General features: G+C 38.5%; 1 protein-coding gene across 1 annotated transcript in view; it reads left to right on the top strand.

Annotated features, from left to right (window-relative positions):
• The window catches only part of LOC131154546 (lon protease homolog 1, mitochondrial), a 48,663-nt gene that overhangs the window by 15,641 nt on the left and 13,399 nt on the right, over window positions 1-19,623 (top strand). Inside the window, exon 12 of the mRNA XM_058107374.1 lies at window positions 13,632-13,756. Within this exon, the coding sequence (XP_057963357.1) occupies window positions 13,632-13,756 (125 nt within the window). The remainder of the gene's footprint in view (window positions 1-13,631; window positions 13,757-19,623) is intronic.

Here is a 19,623-nt window from a genome sequence, read left to right as displayed (position 1 = left end):
TATTTATATTATTTTAGGGCACTTGATTGCTATAAATAAAGTGTTATTATAGGGCATGATGGTAGGAGTGTTCATGGGTTGGGTAGGTTCTGGTTGGGCCAAAATTCCATCCGATCTGATCTTGTCGGTTTGGAAAAAAGCCCAATCATAAGCTTAACCTTTGAGGATACAGTTTGGGTTGGTTTGATTATTGGATGGGTTGGTTCAGATTGGCGGTTTAGCTTGTTTAAAAGTGAAATAGAAAAGAAAAAAAACATAAAAGGGACTTCTCATAAAAAATAATAGTGTCAATCTAACAATATTTAGGGTTAAAGACAAGCATAGTCACTGAACTTGTCACTTTAAATCAATTTGGTCATTGTACTTTAATTCCTACAATTGAAGTCATCCAAGTTCTGGAATTGATTCAATGTCATCCGAATTAAAAAGGGTGGATGAAATGCTGTGCTGGCATCCTAGTTAACAACCCAACCCATTAATCCGATCAGTATCCAGTCAACCTAAAAAAGACAAAAGTAATGGGAAAAACTCAAAATAATGGAGAAGACGATGGTGGCGATGGTGGGAACATCAATTTGTTGTCAAACAATGTCTAGGAAGTGGTGGCTGGCAGAGAAGATGATGGTGGTGACCATGGGGAATATCAAGGTGGTGTTCTTCAAAGACTCGCGAGAGGCTTTCACCGATGAGGAACGATGGTGGTGTAATCAACAATTTGTTTTTTGGCATGGAGGTCGGCGCAAAGATGGATTTGAATAATGCTAAATATCAAGATTGATGGTGCTAACTTGGGGGGAGGGGGGGAATACGAAGGCAATGCTTGGCTTATCGTTGGTGTGATCAACGCCATTGAGTGGGTGGAGAACAGGCGCACGTGGAAGAATTCAATAGGGAGGGCAGTGATGCATGCATTGTTGGTCACGTTGGTGTGGTTTCCGAATCTGATTGTGCCAATGTTGGCTTTCTATGTGTTAGTGATATGGTTGTGGAACTATAGATGTAGTTTTGGTTGTGGAACTATGCTCATCTAATAGTGCTGATGGGGGATCTATGCCGTGGAAGATGGTGGCAATGGCGTCACAATTCTATTATCTCGGCCATCCAACGTTAACAGATCAGATGCCATTGCCGACATTGAATTTATTCAACGAACACACCCATTTGAGTACTGTTTTCAGTTCAACACCCCAAATCCCTATCTCCCCTATGCCTTGCCATAAGAACAATCATTGATCCCTTGCTCTGATCCAATTCCACCCCCACCAATGCATGCTCCAGCATGGGCTAGGATGGCGTTGCGGCAGCTGAGGTTTAGCACTCCCCTCCATCACCAGAGGCCACTTGATCACCTGGCCTCCCTTGCAATCGTCAGATCTAGAAGACCTTCAACAACATCAAGACCACCATCCTTTGTGGCTTCCTCAACATCCTTGTCCTCTGCAGCTCCATCGACATTAGGAATCTCTCTGCTTCCAATGCTGATGCTGTCAACTACCTTGTCAAAGAGATCAACCGCCTCATTGTTGAGACTTGCTTTGACGGCGAGTTGGCAACTCCTTTGACCCTGACAATTCACCAACCCCAACGTCACCTACACCCTTGGCCCCAAAATCTCAAATTGGGATGACCAGTGCAAGCGCTGGCTTGCTAGTAATCTTGATTTTCCCTAAGCTTGGGTAAAGGAGGAGGGTTGCATTAGGTAGCTGAAAGCTAGCGGAAAATTTGTTAGATCACTATGATATGGATCCTTACCGGATATTTGCTGGTGCGTCCCCTACAAGCGATACATTGCACTTGTACCGCCTGGGTGTAGCGAAAAGTGGGCGAGGGTGGGCTAGGTCGTCACCTCGAAGCGACGCGCCATGTCGGTGCCCGGGTACGGTGTCAAATATGGGAGGGTTCTTGCATAATTCTGGACGTGGGTAGGTAAAGACGTTAGTTCAGGAAACTAGGATTAAATTAGCAACTTGGAATATAGGGACACTTACGGGTAAAAGTATGGAAATTGTGGACACAATGATCAGAAGAAAAATTAATATAATTTGCCTTCAAGAAACTAAGTGGGTGGGCGAGAAAGCTAGAAAATTGATAAATTAGGATTTAAACTTTGGTACACTGGAAAAGAAAAACATAAGAATGGAGTAAAAATTATTATAGATAAAAATTTAAAAGATTGCGTTGTTGATGTAAATAGAATTATAAAAATCAAGATGGTATTAGGACGAGAGATAATAAATATCATTAGTGCTTATGCTCCTAAAGTCGGCTTAGCAGAAAATCTTAAAAGACAATTTTGGGAAGATATGGAATTATGGATAGTATTATACAAGGCATACTAGGGACCGAGAAAAATATATATAGGAGGAGATTTGAATGGACATGTTGGAAGGGATAATAAAAATCATGAGAGGATACATAGAGGATATGGATATAGAGACAAAAATGAGCTTGGGGAGATGATCGTTGGCTTCGCTATGTCATGATTTTAGTATAATGAATACTTGGTTTAAGAAGAGAAAATAACACTCAATAACCTTTAAAAGTGGACAAAATAGAAGTCAAATTGATTTTTCTTTAACTAGGAGGGTAGATCGTTTATCATGCAAGGATTGTAAATTTATTCTAGGTGAAAGTTTAACCACACAACATAGAGTCTTAGTGTTAGATATATGTATTAAAAATGGAAGAAAAATGATAAAATAAACCAGTGTAAGAGAATTAGGTGATGGAACCTAAAAGGAGGAAATATAATTAAATTTAAAGATAAAATAATCAAAGATGGGGTTTGGACCATAGAGGATGGGATAGATACAAATACTTTTTGGAGTAGATTAGCTAGCTTTATTAAAAAGATAGCAAAAAATATTTTAGATGAATCAAGAGGAAGATTCTCAAATAGCAAAGAAAGTTGGTGGTAGGATAAAGATGTACAAAAAGCCGTAAAGACAAAAAGAATTTGGTATAAAATGTGGCAAAAATGTAGAAACATGGATAACTTTGAAAAGTATAAGGAGGCGAGAAAAGATGCAAAAAAGGCTGTTAGTGAGGCTAAATATAGATCATTTAATAGTTTGTATGATAGATTAGATACAAAAGAAGGGGAAAGAGATATATTTAAACTTGCTAAAGCTAAAGAAAAGAAGAGTAAGGACTTAGGAAATGTAAAATGTATAAAAAGTGAGGATGATATTGTCTTGGTTAAGGACGAAGACATCAAAGAAAGATGACGAAGTTATTTTAGTAAGTTGTTTAATGAAAACCAAATAGAAGACTTAAACTTAGAATTGTAAAATGAGGGAAAGACTAAAAATATGAGATTTATTCGCAAAATTAAAGTCAACAAAGTTAACTTTGCACTAGAAAAGATGAAAAATGGGAAAGTTATAGTATCATATAACATCCCAATTGAAGTTTGGAAATGCTTAGGTGATAGTGGAATTATATGGTTAACTAATTTATTTAATACAATTATAAAAACTAAGAAAATGCTAGATGAATGGAGGAAAAACACTTTAATACCTATATACAAAAATAAAGTAGATATTCAAAATTGTAATAACTATGCTGGAATTAAGCTTACGAGTCATACGATGAAACTGTGGGAAAGGGTAGTTAAAAAAAGATTAAGGTTAGAAACGAAGGTCTTAGAAAGTCAATATGGTTTTATGCCTGGGAGATCTACCACATAAGCTATATATCTTTTAAGAAGATTAATGGAAAAATTTAGGGAAAAGAAGAGGGACTTGCATTCTTGCTGGTGAGTGGGTCTCCTCCAAATCCATGCAATAACCCTATTGGGGTCTAGGGATCACCATCATTCCCCTTTCTGTGTTAATTAAATTGACTTTGATTTGTTATTGTATTTGTCAGTGCTTTCAATCCAGGTGAAATGAAGTTGAGATTTCGCTCTCTAGTAAACCTAAATTCAATTCTGAGCAAAAGCGTCAATTACTCTGCTCTGCTATGTTATTTCTTTCTTTCTTTTTTTTTTTTTTTTTCGGGGGGGGGGGGGGGGGCGTGCGGGGGGGTGAAGGTTTAAGATTAGTTCATGTCTCTCACTGTCGATGCAACCTATCTAGCAATTGCTGCACTGTGAAGCAACTCCGGAGAACACATGCATCTAGGATTTCGTCAAACCAAAAGAGGACTAGCCGGAGACAATTCTTGACAAAAGGGGAAAATTTTGTGTGTGAGCATTCTATACACTACAAATTTCTAAGAGTTTTAATCAGCTTCATGTTTTGGGTTAGTAGAGTATGGTTGGGAGTTTCATTTTTGTTCTGCAAGACGACAACTGGAAAAAGGAGCAGAAGAGCAAAAGGGCAGATGAAGTTTCAATTGCAGGAATTAAAGTACAGTAACCAAATTGGATTTAAGTGACAAGTTCAGCGACCATGCTTGTCTTTGGCCCACAATCTATATGATGTAACATGCTAAGTAATTTTCAATTTTCAATTTTACAATTATAATACAATATAAAGAAGGTTCCAAAAGTTAAAGAAACATTAGTCTATTGTTTAAAATGCATACTATCAACCACATACAGAATGTCTATTGTCTTCCAAAAGGACTGAAACATCATATTGATAAACATTACTAAAATAGAGATAAAACCGAAAACATAAAAATTAACATTCTAAAATGTTCCAAACCACAATTCACCTTATGCATTCTTTCATAGGTCCTGAGTAGTTGTAGGCCCGTATTTTTGGATGGTGAAAGAAGATGACTTTATTAGAGAAAGAAGAATGGTCAAGAAAGGGAAAAAGATATCCTCCAAAACAGAAGAAAGAAAGAAAAAATAAAAATAAGACAAAATTCAAATGATCTTCTTCCAAAAAAATTCAAACGATCAGACTAACAAAACCAACCAATCCCTGTTCTATATCCGAAAACCTCACTCCTATAAAACAACCAGCAGAAGCACACCAAAGTGAGGCCAAATAATGCATCTTCTCCTATAACAAAGTTTCATTCAGCTTTCTTTCCATAGATATATGAGCATTTCTTTCAGTCCATGAACCCCACAGAATTGCGAAAACCACACACATTCACAAAGCATGACCATCCTTCCTTTACCAAAACCAGCAAAAGAAGTGGCCAAAAGATCCTCCATGGACTTTAGGCAAACACAATATTCTCCCAAAAGACCAAAAATCTTATTCCATAAATTCCAAGCAAACGAGCAGTGCAAAAACAAATGAGACGCTATTTTAGAACTATCACAACAAAGAAAACATATATCAAGAGAAAGGGCCTTTGAAGGTCTCGTACTGTGCAACATATTGTTGTATGCCCTTATCAATGTTTTAAAAGGAAAAGGCATAAGGTGAGACATTTTAACCCTTAAGAGGCAAGCCGTAAGCCTTAAGGCATTGGGGCATAAGCTTTTTGATAATTTTTTTTAGATAAAAATATGTAAATAAATTATATAAAATTTAAAAATAAAGGAAAATTAAGGAAATCACAAATATAATGTGAAAAAAAAGAAAAAAAGATATACTTTGCAAACTATGTGTTGGCCATTCAAAAATTGCTAGCTTGGTTTCATGACGTAAATCATAACAAGAGATAGCTATACTATCACAAAGTTCAAACTATTTTCATGATCTAAGATACAACTTTAATTCTCTTGCAAAGGTTGAGGTTCAAAAGTTTTTAAAAATCAACTCATATTATGACATTCCTTTTATACAAACATGTTACCAAAATTTTCTAACCAAGTCTAACTTGAGAATTACGCACTCAAAATGCATAAGCCTCATCTGAAAAGGCTCAAAAGGTGTGTCATTTGTACAAATGCGTAAGCCTCAGCCTTTTTAGAATTTGATATTTTAAATTGAGTCTCAAGGCAATTTAGGCATGCCTTGTGAGGTGAGCCTCGATTGAGCCTTTTAACACACTGATATATATATATATATATATATATATATATTAAGGGCCTACAACTACTCGAGTTGAGTGGATTATACACTAAACCCACAGGCTGACCCACACAATCGGGTTATGGAAGATGGGAAACTGCCAAATGACCCATAAACCATCTGAAACCGATTTTTTCTGGTTGGTCTAGCTCGGGTTGTTCGGGTTGATGGAATCTTGTTTCATAGGTTCGTTATTCACAGTTTTGGTGTCAATGAGTTATTTGTTCTTTTATTTATTTATTTATATTTTGGATCAGCGAAGAAAGTTAATGTAAGAGCATCAATGGGATGTGACCCTAATACAAGTAATTTTTCTATTCTAGTTTCTATAAACTCTTGGAATGGGTGGATACCAAAAAAAAAAGAAAAAGAATAACAGTGTCAAATTTTACTAGTTGTTGCTCTATAGTTGTGTTCCAAATTATTTTCACTGAAATTATATATAATGCAGTTGAGGATGGGCTACTGGTGCAAGAACTATTATTTGTGACAGAAGACTCGTAATTTCAGCAACTCCCATTTAAAATCATCTTCAGCTTTTAATGATGTCTTTGGTTATTTTAATCCCTTAATTTCTGAGTCATGATGTTCTTGCTTTGGGTCTTATATTCAAGTGAATTGGGTCATTCTAGCTGGGTTTTAGAAAGTTTTATGAAGTTAGGAAAGTACTTGGGTACGAAGTTTCCTTGGCCCTAGAAAGGATAAACTGTTCACTTGCTCTCCTCTCTCTCTCTCTCGTCCCTTGCTAACCTAATTTCTTCCTCTACAAGTTCTACCAAAGATCCTTTCTTCCACCTGGTCAAACCCTAACCTCATCTCCCTACTTCTTGGCTTTCAAACGCTCCTTAATTCAATTGCAGCAAGCTCCTGCTTACGTTTTCTTAGCTGTGCTGCATCAATATTTGGTTTTAGTAAAACATCTTTTAATTATAAACCTTTGATAGTTAATTAGTTATGCATGCACTTTGGGGTTTTGGGATTTGGGCATTATGGGAATTTGGAAATTTAGTTTCTTAATTCCAAGTTAAAAATTTAATAAAATATAAAAGAAAAACAATGTTTTCGTTTTGGGTTCCTTGACACAGGGATGATGTAAGATTTTATTCAAAGAAGGCCTTCATGCCTGCCCCTTATTTTCTTCTTTTCTAGCACAAATCCATAGCCTAAGGTTTACTAACCCATCATTTCTCTACAAAAGATTGTGAGAATTAAGAGGAGGAGCCTAGATCCCTTCACTCACCACCTAGTTCCTGTATCTGATGCTTGGTTATGGCCTTATGGGCATGAATATTTGCGCCTAATGGTTCAAAACAATGTCTTTTGAAAGGCTCAATTGATGCTTGCCTCAAGGCGAGGCATTCTCAAAATGCCTTAAGACTGTCTAAAATACCAAACTTGAAAAAGACAAACTTATTAGACAGCGAGACTTGTGCATTTGCAGAAAAAGTGCCCCCTTTTCTATCTCTTTGGGTGAGGTTTACGCATGTTAGGTTTGTGAATATTAAGTTATATTTGATCAAAAAATTTCCAAATGTTTGACCTTTGTCAAAATGAATCTTAGATAATGAGAACACATATAGTTTTCTAAGACTATGGTTATCTTTTGGCATGATTTACTTAGTGTTTGGGAGCATGGATTTTGGGTCTAAGATTTGGATTTTTGTGAATTTGGACAGGACTCGATACAATTTTGTGCTACTTGTCTAAAATCCGCATAAAATCCAAATCCAAGCCTTGAAATCCATGCTCCAAAACACAGGGTTAGTGAATTTAAATTTGTATTCTTGGAGTGCCAAGCAAGTAGTTTATGTATTATATTTGTTTTTTATTTTTAAATTATTTATAATTTTCTTCATTTTTATTTATTTTTAAAAATATATATAAAATTGATTTACATATTTTATCTGAAAACTAAAACTCCTGAAAGGCTTAGGCCTTGCCTAATAAGTGTTAAATTCCTTGCTTTGTTTTTCTTTTCAAAACATTGCTTCAAAATAATGAAAAATCGCTATTTTCTTGACCTGGGGATGATGTTGTGAGATTTGAGACAAGTAAGTCCTTCATGCCTGCTCCTTATTTTCCTATTTTTAGCGCAAATCCATGGCCTAAGTTTTGCACTTGGTCTTCTTACAAAAACATTGTGAGAATTGTCGACACCCCAATTTTTACCGACCCTTCCTGAGGGGACCTGATGTAATAAAAGCTGACTTCGAATCCTAAAGATTGGAGGACCTTTTTTGAAAAGCCCGTTGTTTTAATTCGAGTTCCGGTGACTTCAAGTGAGTCCCGGTATTTTTTAATTGAGTCCCGATATTTTAATTTGAGTCCCAATGTGTTAATTTGAGTTCTAGTATTTTTAGTCGAGCATCGGTGCTTCCATGTGAGTCCTAGTTTTTTTTTAAATCAGAGTCCTATTCAGATCGAGTCCCTACATTTTCAAAAAGAAGTCCTTTTTTTGTTTTAAAGTTGAATTTTTCAATTTGAGCATTTTCAATTTTTAAAATTGAGTTTTTCCAAAATTTTCAAGTTCTTAGGAGTTGAGTCATTTAATCTTCTAAAATAAATTTTTATTGAGTCGCATTACCGTGTTCGGGTCCTCCCAATTTTCGGGAATCGGGTTTTAATTTTCAAATTCGGGTCTTTCTTTTTGGGAAAACAAAAATGGCCGACAAAAAGAATAATAAGAAATCTAAAAAAATTAAATGCAAAAAGGAAAAATACCAAGTAAATAAGAAAATACAAAGAAATAAAATGTTAACCGTGGAGCCTTCAACAGAATCGGTGCATGCGCGTGGGGAATTTTTCTCCTAACAAATCTCGTGTGCCAAGGGGGAATATTTTCTGTTGGGATATTTTTTTTTTGGTCCCCCGTGTGCTTGTTTTCGCGCCATTTCACACCACCTGCATCCTATAAAGAGAGGCTCACGCTAGGCAAAGAGGAGGGGGCTCAGCCATTTATTTCCACCATTCATCTCCCTCTCTCTCGCTCTCTGGACATCTCCCTCGTAGGGACCCCCCGCACATCATCCCCTGCTCCACTCCCATCTCTCACGATAGTCCACGGCCAGCCCAGTGCACAGGCCATCATTCTCCCACGCTCCCATCTCCATCACAGACTCTTTGTGTCTCCCGAGCCTCCATCCAGTAAACCTCCATAACCACCCCGTGACCATCTACGAGTAGAAACCAGCCCTCATCTCCCTCTCTCTCTGCTCCATACCAGCACTGCCGCCGTCCCTAACCATCCCATTACCAGAGTTGTTAACCATTGTCGCTGTCATCCCCCGCTCTTCATCGTCACAACATTATCACCATAACCGTCACCATTCTCGCCGACACCACCAGCCACTGTCATCATCTCCTGTCCTCTGTTCTCCCACCTCGGCTCTAGATCTCTCTCAGCCCACAGCTACCTCACCTCACCTGAACCACCTTCGTCATCGCCACCGTCACCTCCAACAACACCCACGCTCTTGACCATTTGTCCAGGGGGATGCAGAGCTTAAGCAGTCAATCGGATGGAGATGTTGCTGTTCGTTCTGGTGTTCTGTTTGGCTCTTCAGTGGAGTAATCTGTGTCTCTCCGGGTGTTTTGAATTCTTGGTAAATTGATCAATGAACGATCCGATGTTTCTGTGTTGAATCCAAAAGATATTCTGTTTTCTATTTGACATGATAATCTATGGGTCTCTCTTCATCTTCAAGGTATGGTTGTTGTTTGGTTTCTTATCTGCATTTTATTGTAATAGATTATTTTGCGATGGTTGATGGTCCTACAGATGTTGATGAGTATTTTGTTTCATGGAATTGCATGTTCGGATTGGATCCGTTTAAAGACTGTCATTCATGTAGTGTTGGTTGTTTGATTTTGATAGAAGAACATTGGGGTTGAACCTCTCTTGTCTCCAATTGATAAGATTATTCTAAAACTAACTTTAGGAATTGCAATATGATTTTGGCGAGTTATCTGTTGGTGGAATATCGTGGGACACAGTGAGCACCCCAAACTTCGATCTCCTTCCCCATCATCGCCTCGCTCCCTCTCTCGTCTTCATCTCTTCCGTAGCCTCACACCACGGCAGCGCCAACCTCCAGCTGCTCCGGCCACCAACCATCACTCACGGCATCACCCTTCATTCACCCACAGCCGACACAGCCACCATCCCAGCCGGATGAACACCATCTAACTCCAACAACCCACTCTCACCCTCTCCATCCTCACCACCCTCGCTCTCGGGTCTTCCACGCAATCCATGCACGTACCAGTGTCACAACCCAACCAGCCCTCTCGGCCAACCCCCAGCTTTCCTCCAGTAAACCACCCACAACTTTTCATTGTCACAGCAACCAGCAGCCATCCCCGAGCTCTGCTCATCACCCTCAGGCTCCCCTTTGATTCCCCACGACTGTGAACACTGTTACCTCCATACCCGAGCTCTGCTCCCCACCAGTAACTCTGCTCCCCACCAGTAACTCTGCTTCCCACCTGCAACCAGCTCCCATCCCTCTGTCTCTCGGCCTCACTCATGGCACCAACAGCACACGAACCAGAGATTCTCCCCAACTCTCACTCTCTCTTGGTTTCTGTCACAGCAGCACCACTAACCTACCCCCACGAGCATTGCCCCTTACCGAGACTCTCTTCTCCTTCTCTCTCTCCCATCTCTTGGATCCTCCACAGCAGCAATCTGCTGCCAGCTGAGAGCTCAGCCACCCACAGAGAGAGTACACCCCTCCGTCCTCACCACTGCTGGTAACCTCTACGGCCAGCCACCCCTTTTCAGCCGCAGTGAACCCCCCTGCTCTGGCATGGCCCTGTACACACACCCACAAATAATAAAAAATGCACATTAATTCACATTCCCCCAGCCCATACTCACACACTGTTTGCACGCACTGTTTCACACACTATACACACACTGTTTCACACACCAAAATACGCACCACACACACTTATACACACACTGTTTCACACACTAAAATACGCACTCACGCAGCACCTACACACGCAGCACTCACTACACCTACACACACAGCACTCACTATTCCTACACCTACCTATACACACTGCACTCACTACACCTACACACACAGCACTCACTATTCCTACACCTACCTGCACACACACACACTCTTACACACTGACACACACACCACTACCCACTAATTCAAAATTACCCACACACACACACCACTAACTTACATACCCAAGCATCCCATGCATACACGTCTCACACATGCACTTGATATTTCATTTACATTATTCTTATATATGTACCTATGATTATTGCACATTTATAAAAAATAATAAAAGACATAAAAATGAAAAATTAGGAAAAAATCAGAAAATTCATTGGCCTTGACTGGGCCTAAAACGGGTTGACCCTCCTTGGATCGGTTCCGTCCCGAACTAATTGGGTCTTCTGAACCGGTATGAAACCGGTTCAGTCTTCCATTTTATTTCCCATTTTTATTTTTAATTTTTGTGGATTTGGCTTTAATTTCTTTATTTAATTACTTTGAAAAAATGTTAAAAAATTCCAAAAATCCACTTATGGTCTCGACCAAGACCTTAAACTGGTTTTCCCCGGATCGGTCAACATTTTACCGATTCGTCCTCTCCCGAACCGGTTCACGCCGGTTTTCTCCATTTCATTTGCTTCTTATTATTGATTTTCAAAAAATTCATAAAAATCACAAAATTTTCAAAAATCCCAAAAACATTTTCATACTTTGATTTCTATTGATTTTATTTGTATTATTTTTGAAGTTTGGGAAAAATCACAAAAAATGCTTTCACACTTAGGAAAAATTACAAAAATATTGTTTTAGGCACAAAAAAAAAAAGTCATTTTCATCGCGAACAAATTTTGAAAACCTCTCGGAATAGTATTTTCCTATTTAGAAAAACTTACAGATTTCAAAATCCCTGGGAGAGTATTTTGTACTTTATTTTCGATTTTCCTTTCCGATGATTGTAACAAAGGGCATGGACTCTTCGGAGTATTGGATTGCCTCGGTTATGAGGGAATACCTATATAGTATTTTCATTCATTTGGTTTTTGAAAGGGAGTAATTTTAAAAGGCTTATTCGATTTATTTTGGGATAATTTTCGATTAATCTAGTACCGTTCGTAAGAACGGGCGCGTAGGGGGTGCTAATACCTTCCCCTCGCGTAACCGTACTCTCGAGCTCGACTCTGGTTACGCAGATCGATTCTATCCCTAACGGGGTAGCAATCAAGTGTTCTAACCGCACTTCAAAAGGTTAGTGGCGACTCCACCACACATTACTTTTTCATGAAAATATATTTTTCAAAATCACACATTTCCATCATTTTCCCCTTGTTCACAAACCGAACCCACACATCTAGGTTGGGTCTGGGACGTCGCGACAAGAATTAAGACAATGAAGCGTAGATACCTTCACTTACTACAAAGTACCTGTATCTAATGCTTGGGTATGGTCATGGATATTTGCACCTAATAGTTTGAAACAATAAAATGACAAATTTATTGTACAGCGAGGCTAGCGCATTTGTACAAAGTTGCTCTTTTTTCGTCTTTTTGGGTGAGGTTCATGCATGCTAGGTTTGTGAATTTTAACTTAGAATTGACTAAAAAAATTGCCAGATCTTAACCTTTCAAATTGAGAGTTGAATCTTAGATCATGAAAACATTTAGAATTTCGTAATGTTATGGTTATCTCTTGGCATGATTTGCTTAATGAATTGAAATTAATACTCTTAGAATGTCAAACAAGGAGTTTACGGATTATTTTTGATTTTTATTTTAAAATTATCTGTAATTTTATTTGATTTCTTTATTTTTAAAAATATTATTTAGTTACATATTTTTATCCAAAAAGTAAAACTCCTAAAAGGTTTATTTCTTGCCTCATACGTGTTAAAATGCCTTATTCTATGTGGATTTCTTTTCAAAATGTTGCTTTAAACTAACGAAAAATCCTCACCCCCCCTCCAAACTCCCTGCCCCCCCCCCCCCAAACAAAAAAAAGCTAGGCTAAGACTTAGGCAGGCACATTTAGCCAACACCTATACTATTTATTCATAGACTTTATTTATTTATTTATTTTTAAAGGCAATGATTTCTTAAACTGTTTCCTAGGCATATCCCTTATGTCTCTTAGGAGCGTATTTAGCAATAATTTTATTGGGTTAATAGGATGCATGTGGCATGCATTTGACACATATCAGGCTTTATTTGTTGTCATCAGTGTCTGAAGCTTGTTAGATGCTGCTATGTCTGCTTTTGTGAGGACCGAGGATCCATGTTTAGAGCAGTTTTAAGGTGTTCATGGAAACTGAGTTGCATTAATTGATCGGGTTTACCTTTGAACCTTTAGGTCAGAGAGCTTAATGTTTAGTTTTGGTAGGAATAGAAATACTTACTGATTTTGAAACAAAGAAAGGCTTTTGGGCGGTTATATCTTTGTCTGTCTGTAATAAGAATGCTACTTCTCTAATTCCATGTTTATGCGAAGTTAATTTTGATTTTTCTTTGCTGACAAATAATTTTTGCTTTTGTTTTTATGTTTTCTTTTTCGCCTGATGCGTATATGTATTTTGTGTTTGCTCTTCTAAAATGCAGCATTTTCAGTAACAAATATGATGGTTTTGTTCTTGGAAGTTATATGCAAACTAGTATATCGTTGAATTATCTCTTTCCTTTTCTAATTCAAATGCAGTGATGAAAATTTTGATGTCATTCGGGCACAAAATATTCTTGATGAAGACCATTATGGTTTAACTGATGTTAAAGAAAGGATACTGGAATTTATAGCTGTTGGGAAACTCAGAGGAACTTCACAAGGTTGGTGTTTGGTAACAATTCTATTAATTTTTTTTAACTTGTCTGGAGACTGGAATATGTAAATAAATTTTCTGTTTGTTCCCTTGGGTATATGTGTAATATCAGATTGTTCTCCTTTGTATCTTTGGATATTATACAGACAATATAGGATGCAACATGTGCAATATTTGCTATTGATAAAATAGGAATTATGTAATTTTGCCCCTCTTAGATTACTACTTTACCTAAAAGTTTAAGCTGTTAGGTTGTGGGCCAACAATGTATATCAAGCTTTAACACTCACCTGCATGTGCACGTGGAGAGATAAAAACACGATAAATAGCACCCATGATAGGGAACACAATAATTTATTTTAAGTTCCAGAGTAAATGTGGGCAACAAGACTAGAACCCAGGACCTCTGGGTAACTAGCTCTGATTCCATGTTAGATTACCACTTTACCTAAAAGCTTAAGTTGTTAGTTTGTTGGCCAACAATATATATCATGCTTTAACAGCCCCCTTTCTTCTTGGCAAATAATTGGTTGTAATTGTGTCGACAATTTTCTTATCTTGCGGCCATGTTCGCGATCACTTCATACCCTCACGAAAATAGTGGTTGTCAGATATGCTTGCAACTCTCTCAACCATATTTACTTGACGAGTTATTAATTTTACTGCCATTCTAGTCATGTTTGCTGCAATAGATATCATTCACCTTTCTTTTTAAATAAAAATTTAATAGCCTACTTTCCATCTTATTTAGTGACATGCACACCTTCACACTGATGGGGAAAAAAAAAAAAAAAACAAAAATACAAAAAAAGTTTCTGAAATTTCATCTGGCATGTGTGGGCAATGATTTGATGACCTTACAACAATGCTTAATGCACTAGCTTTGAGTTCCGATTTAAAAGCTCTTCAAAACCAAAAGACAAAGTGCGTCGCTTGATTCTCTTGGACACACTGTTGCACTGTTGATCCATCTTTTTGTCGTCTCTCACTTTTATTGTTTGTACATGCGTGGTACTCCCTTGGGCCTTTATAATGAATTTTCTCTTTGCTGATAAAAAAATGTGTGAACTATGGATCTATTGCTTGTGTGGGATTATAAAAAAAATTATTAGAGTTGAGCAGGACCTTCAAGCCCTTGTTTCCTTTCTCTGCATAGGCGGCCTCTCTTTTATTCGAACTGTTTATCAAAGTCTTATGCTTTAATTTTGACTGCTAACACATTATTTTGAAGATTTCTGCAGTATATCCCTTGGTGATTATTATTGAATTGGGATGTTTGAGGTATTCCTTCGCAATATAGGAATTCTGCTCTGTTTTCCGTAGCATTTGAGGCCCATATCACTACTTTACAGGGAGCCACAGCTAAAAAATTGAGTCAAAGATTGAAAGTAATAAGTCACCATTTAAATAAATATTAAAGTGATTCATACATTTAATGGCATAAACTTCATGCAACTCACAAGGACCCACAAAGCCTGTATACATAATTTGCCATCGACCTTCCCAGGTCCTATCCATCCTCTCTGTACGAGCTGTTCCTTTTGCATTTGTCCCAACCTTCGTTGTTACAAAGACTGGATAAAGCTTCAGATGCTTCCTTCAAGCAAACAAGTAATCCCATTTGGGTCTGTAGACCAGGTATTAGAAAGACAGATTTTGTTAGGCAGAGGATTGCCTAGAGATAGATCTCCATCTATGTGCATGGAAATAGCTACATGAAGGTTCAATTTGGAAAAAATGGGCTATTATATACAGCAAGGTGACTCACAAGCAATGTAACATGGACTGGACTTGGTTAAATGATATGAAAATAAACATTGGACTGACATATTTCTTGTTATTGAAATGCCATGGTCTGTCTTTCTGGTATTGCATTGATTTTGTATCCACAGCAACAAAAGGGTTTACAAAATGTTGAAAATTTGAAATTAGAAGGCCCTTATGCAAATATGATGGATGTTGTATGCATGTGCTGTTGCATCTTTGACAGGTTGGAGACTCGGAGGCCATCCCAAGCCTGTCCAAAACTACATTAGGTTAGAGGTGTTCAACCAAAGGTCAGGGTTTAGTGTGTCTGCTTTGGTTGATTGCCTGGGGTGGATAAACACATTTCCTGTTGGGGATCTAGGAGCAATAATCACACCACAAGCAGAAATAAACAAGCAAAATAAACACCAAGATTTAACGTGATTCTGTCCAAATTGATCTACGTCCACGGAGCACACCAAACGTCACTAAAACTAGGAGAAGATACAAGAGGGGGAGGAGACTGCCTCCACTAAACTCAACTCACTCTTTCTCATACCTCTGTCTCTCTCTCTCACCTTCAACTCAATTACGCTCACATTCATATCTCATTTTACGCACACACATCTCCATTTATATAGATGGATGGAGATGGACATAAATGGAAGATGGTAATGAGGGTTAATGAGGTATTTCAATGAGATGAGTTAGGATTAGCACCGACACTTTTGCACATCAAAGCTGGCTCTCTACAGCTCATCAAGGCTGTCTTTCTACAACTCATTAAGGCCTTATCAAGGCTTCATTTCCATTTTAGTTCAACAATCTCTCACTTGGAGACAAAAACACCATCTCAACCAGTATATAGGTAAATGATGTGCTCAAATCTGTTTTCAAGTATGAAGACCAACTGAAGTTGAGCACAACTTCAGCTTCTCTGTAGTCACCACCTTTGTAAACATATCTGTTGGATTTCTGCTACCTTGGATTTTTTCAAGTGTCAGCACTCCTTCCTTTAACAGAGATCTGACGAAGTGATAACGTAGTCCAATGTGTTAGGTTCTGGAATGAAATGCAGAGTTCTTTGTCAGATGTATTGCACTCTGACTGTCGCTGTGCAAAACATTTCTCACCTGTTTTATTCCGAGTTTTGTCAACAAACCTTGAAGCCAAATCATCTCTTTGCTGGCTTTTGTCATTGCTACGTAGTCAGCTTCTGTAGTGGATATGACAACAATGTTTTGTATCTGTGACATTCAAATAATAGCTGTTGTGCCAATAGTGAACACATATCTAGTGGTGCTTTTGCGGTGATCAATTTTACCAGCAAAACTGGCATCAACATACCCTTGAATTTTCAAGTTTACTTTGCTAAAACATAGACACTTATCAATAGTGCCACGTAGGTATTTCAAGATCCACTTCATTGCTTCTCAGTGAGTCTTCCCTGGATTTGACATGAACTTGCTGACAGCTCCCACTGCTTGACCAATGTTTGGTTTGGTACAAACCATTGCATACATGAGACTTTCAATGGCTGAGGTGTAAGGTACCTTGGCCATGAAGTCCTTCTTTTCATCTGTCTGGGGAGTTTGATCCTTAGAGAGGTGGAAGTGACTGACCAATGATGTATTTACTGCTTTGGCGATGCTCATGTTGAATTTATGTAAAATACGACTAATGTACTCCGACTGAGATAACCGCAACGTTCCCTGTTGCTTATCTCTGAAGATCCACATCCCAAGTATCTGCTTTGCTGAACCCAAGTCCTTCATGTCAAACTCCTTTGATAATTGCTGCTTCAATTTTTTGATCTCTTCTATATTTGGTCATGCGATTAGCATGTCATCGACATATAGCAATGGAATGATATAGCTAGACTGATACCTCTTGAAGTAGGAAAATCTTCCCTGCGCATAAAGCTGTCAAATTTTCGGTACTATTGCCTGAGACCTTGTTTGAGATTATACTAGCTCTTCTCAATCTGCACACAAGATTCTTTTTACCTTTCACTGAGAATCCTTCTGGTTGATGCATGTAAATCTCCTCATCTAGATCATTGTGAAGAAATGCCGTCTTTACATCCAACTACTTGAGATGTAGGCCTTCCGAGGCAACAATGCTCAAGACTGATCTGATGGTTGTTAGCTTCACAATTGGTGCAAAGATGTCGGTGCAGTCGATTTCTTTCTTCTGCTTGAAGCCTTTGACTACCAATTAGGCCTTGTACCTCCTGGAGTCATCATGCTCCTCTTTGATCCTGTACATCCACTCGTTGTGAAGAATCTTCTTACTTTTGGGCAACTTAGTTAGTTCCCACGTTTTGTTGGAGGTGAGGGACTTCATCTCGTCCTTCATTGCAAGCTCCCACTTTTTCGAATTTCCCGCTTGACATGCTTCATCATAGCATTCAGGTTCTCCTCCATCTGTAAGAAGTATATAATTCATATACCTCTTATTTGGTACATGGAGCCGAGAAGATCTCCTAAGTTCTAGAGTTGGAGTAGGAGGCGGTGGTGCGACGATCTGCTCCACAAGTTCCTTCGCCTGAGGATTCTCGATGTTTTGTTGTTGTGTCTCCTCCGCTTGAGGATTCTCGGTGTTCTTCTGTTATGTCCCGACACCTTCTAAGACATCATCCAAGTCTACATAGGTTGTTTCATTTTGAACTGGTTCTGTTGTGTGTCTGTCTTTGTACATCACATTTTCATTGAAGATCACGTCTCTGCTTCTCATTACCTTGTTCTCATCATCCTAAATGCGATACCCATACCCATCTTCACCGTAGCCGACGAAGGTGCATTTCCGGGACTTTGGATCAAGCTTGTTTTTGACATGATCATTAACATGCACATATGCAACACAATAAAAAACTTTCAAATGTGAAAGTTTCACCTCTTTTCCGCTCCATACTTCTTCTGGTAGTCTGTGGTCCAATGGTACTAATGGACTCCTATAAATCAAGTATGCTGCTATGTTGATTGCTTCTACCTAGAATTGCTTTGGTAAGCCTGACTGCATACGCATGCTTCTGGCTCTTTCAGTCAACGATCGGTTCATCCGTTTGGCTATGCCGTTGTGCTGGGGCGTACCTGACACAGTTCTTTTCATCTTGATACCATGCTCATTGCATAATTTCTTGAACTTGGTGTCCTTATACTCACCACCCTTGTTGGTTATCAGCTTCTTGATTTTTAGATTAGTTTCATTTTCAGCCATTGTTTTCCAAATCTTGAAAGCATTGAAGACATCTGATTTATATTTCAGAAAGTAAACCCATACCTTCCAGGAATGATCGTTAATAAATGTCATGAAGTAATTCCTTCCGCCTGTGGATGAGACGGTCGTCGGTCCCCATACATCTGAATGGATTAGTTAAGTTTCTCCTTCTTTGGGGTACGTGTGTATGTTTGGAAATTGACTCTCTTCTGTTTCGTGAGTATGCAATCCTCACACATGTCAATCTCTACCGATCGTAGATCACTCAATTTTTCCTTTGAGTGCATCACCCTAAGTCCCTTCTCACTTATGTGATCGAGTCATTGGTGCCAAATGTTGCTATTGCCATTTCTTATAGCAACTGAAATAGACATGCAAGCATTAGAGGTCACATAAAGTATTCTACTTTTCTTACCTCGTGCAATTGTCAGTGCACCCTTTGATATATTCCATTCATCACAAATGAATGTTGTGGTGTATCCCTCATCTGCTAGTTGTTCAACCGAGATGAAGTTTTTTCTCAGGTCTTGAATATATATGACATCCTTTAGCTTTCATACAGACCTGTTCATCTTGATCTTCACAATTCCTTTGCCGGTTATGTCGCAAGGTTGATCATTGCCAAGGTATACCTTACCGAAGTCACCTGGTGTATACTCCTCCAAGCAATCTCTACTGCAAGTGACATGAAATGAGGCTCTAGAGTTTAAGACCCAAGACTCCTTCTTGCCCTCCAAAGAGCATATCAACATATCACCTCTTTCTGAAGCGACATTTGCTTCTGTCTTTGCCTCATATTCTTTCCTTGGACCTTTGCATTGATTTCTGTAATGCCCGGTCTTTCCACAGTTCCAGCACTATGTTCTTTGTGCCTTGGAAACCTCTGGGATTTCTGGATCTAGACCGCTT

The sequence above is a fragment of the Malania oleifera genome, chromosome 4 (genome assembly GCF_029873635.1).
Source record: "Malania oleifera isolate guangnan ecotype guangnan chromosome 4, ASM2987363v1, whole genome shotgun sequence".
In the NCBI taxonomy this organism is placed as follows: Eukaryota; Viridiplantae; Streptophyta; class Magnoliopsida; order Santalales; family Ximeniaceae; genus Malania; species Malania oleifera.
This window is presented reverse-complemented; position numbering and strand designations above follow the sequence as displayed.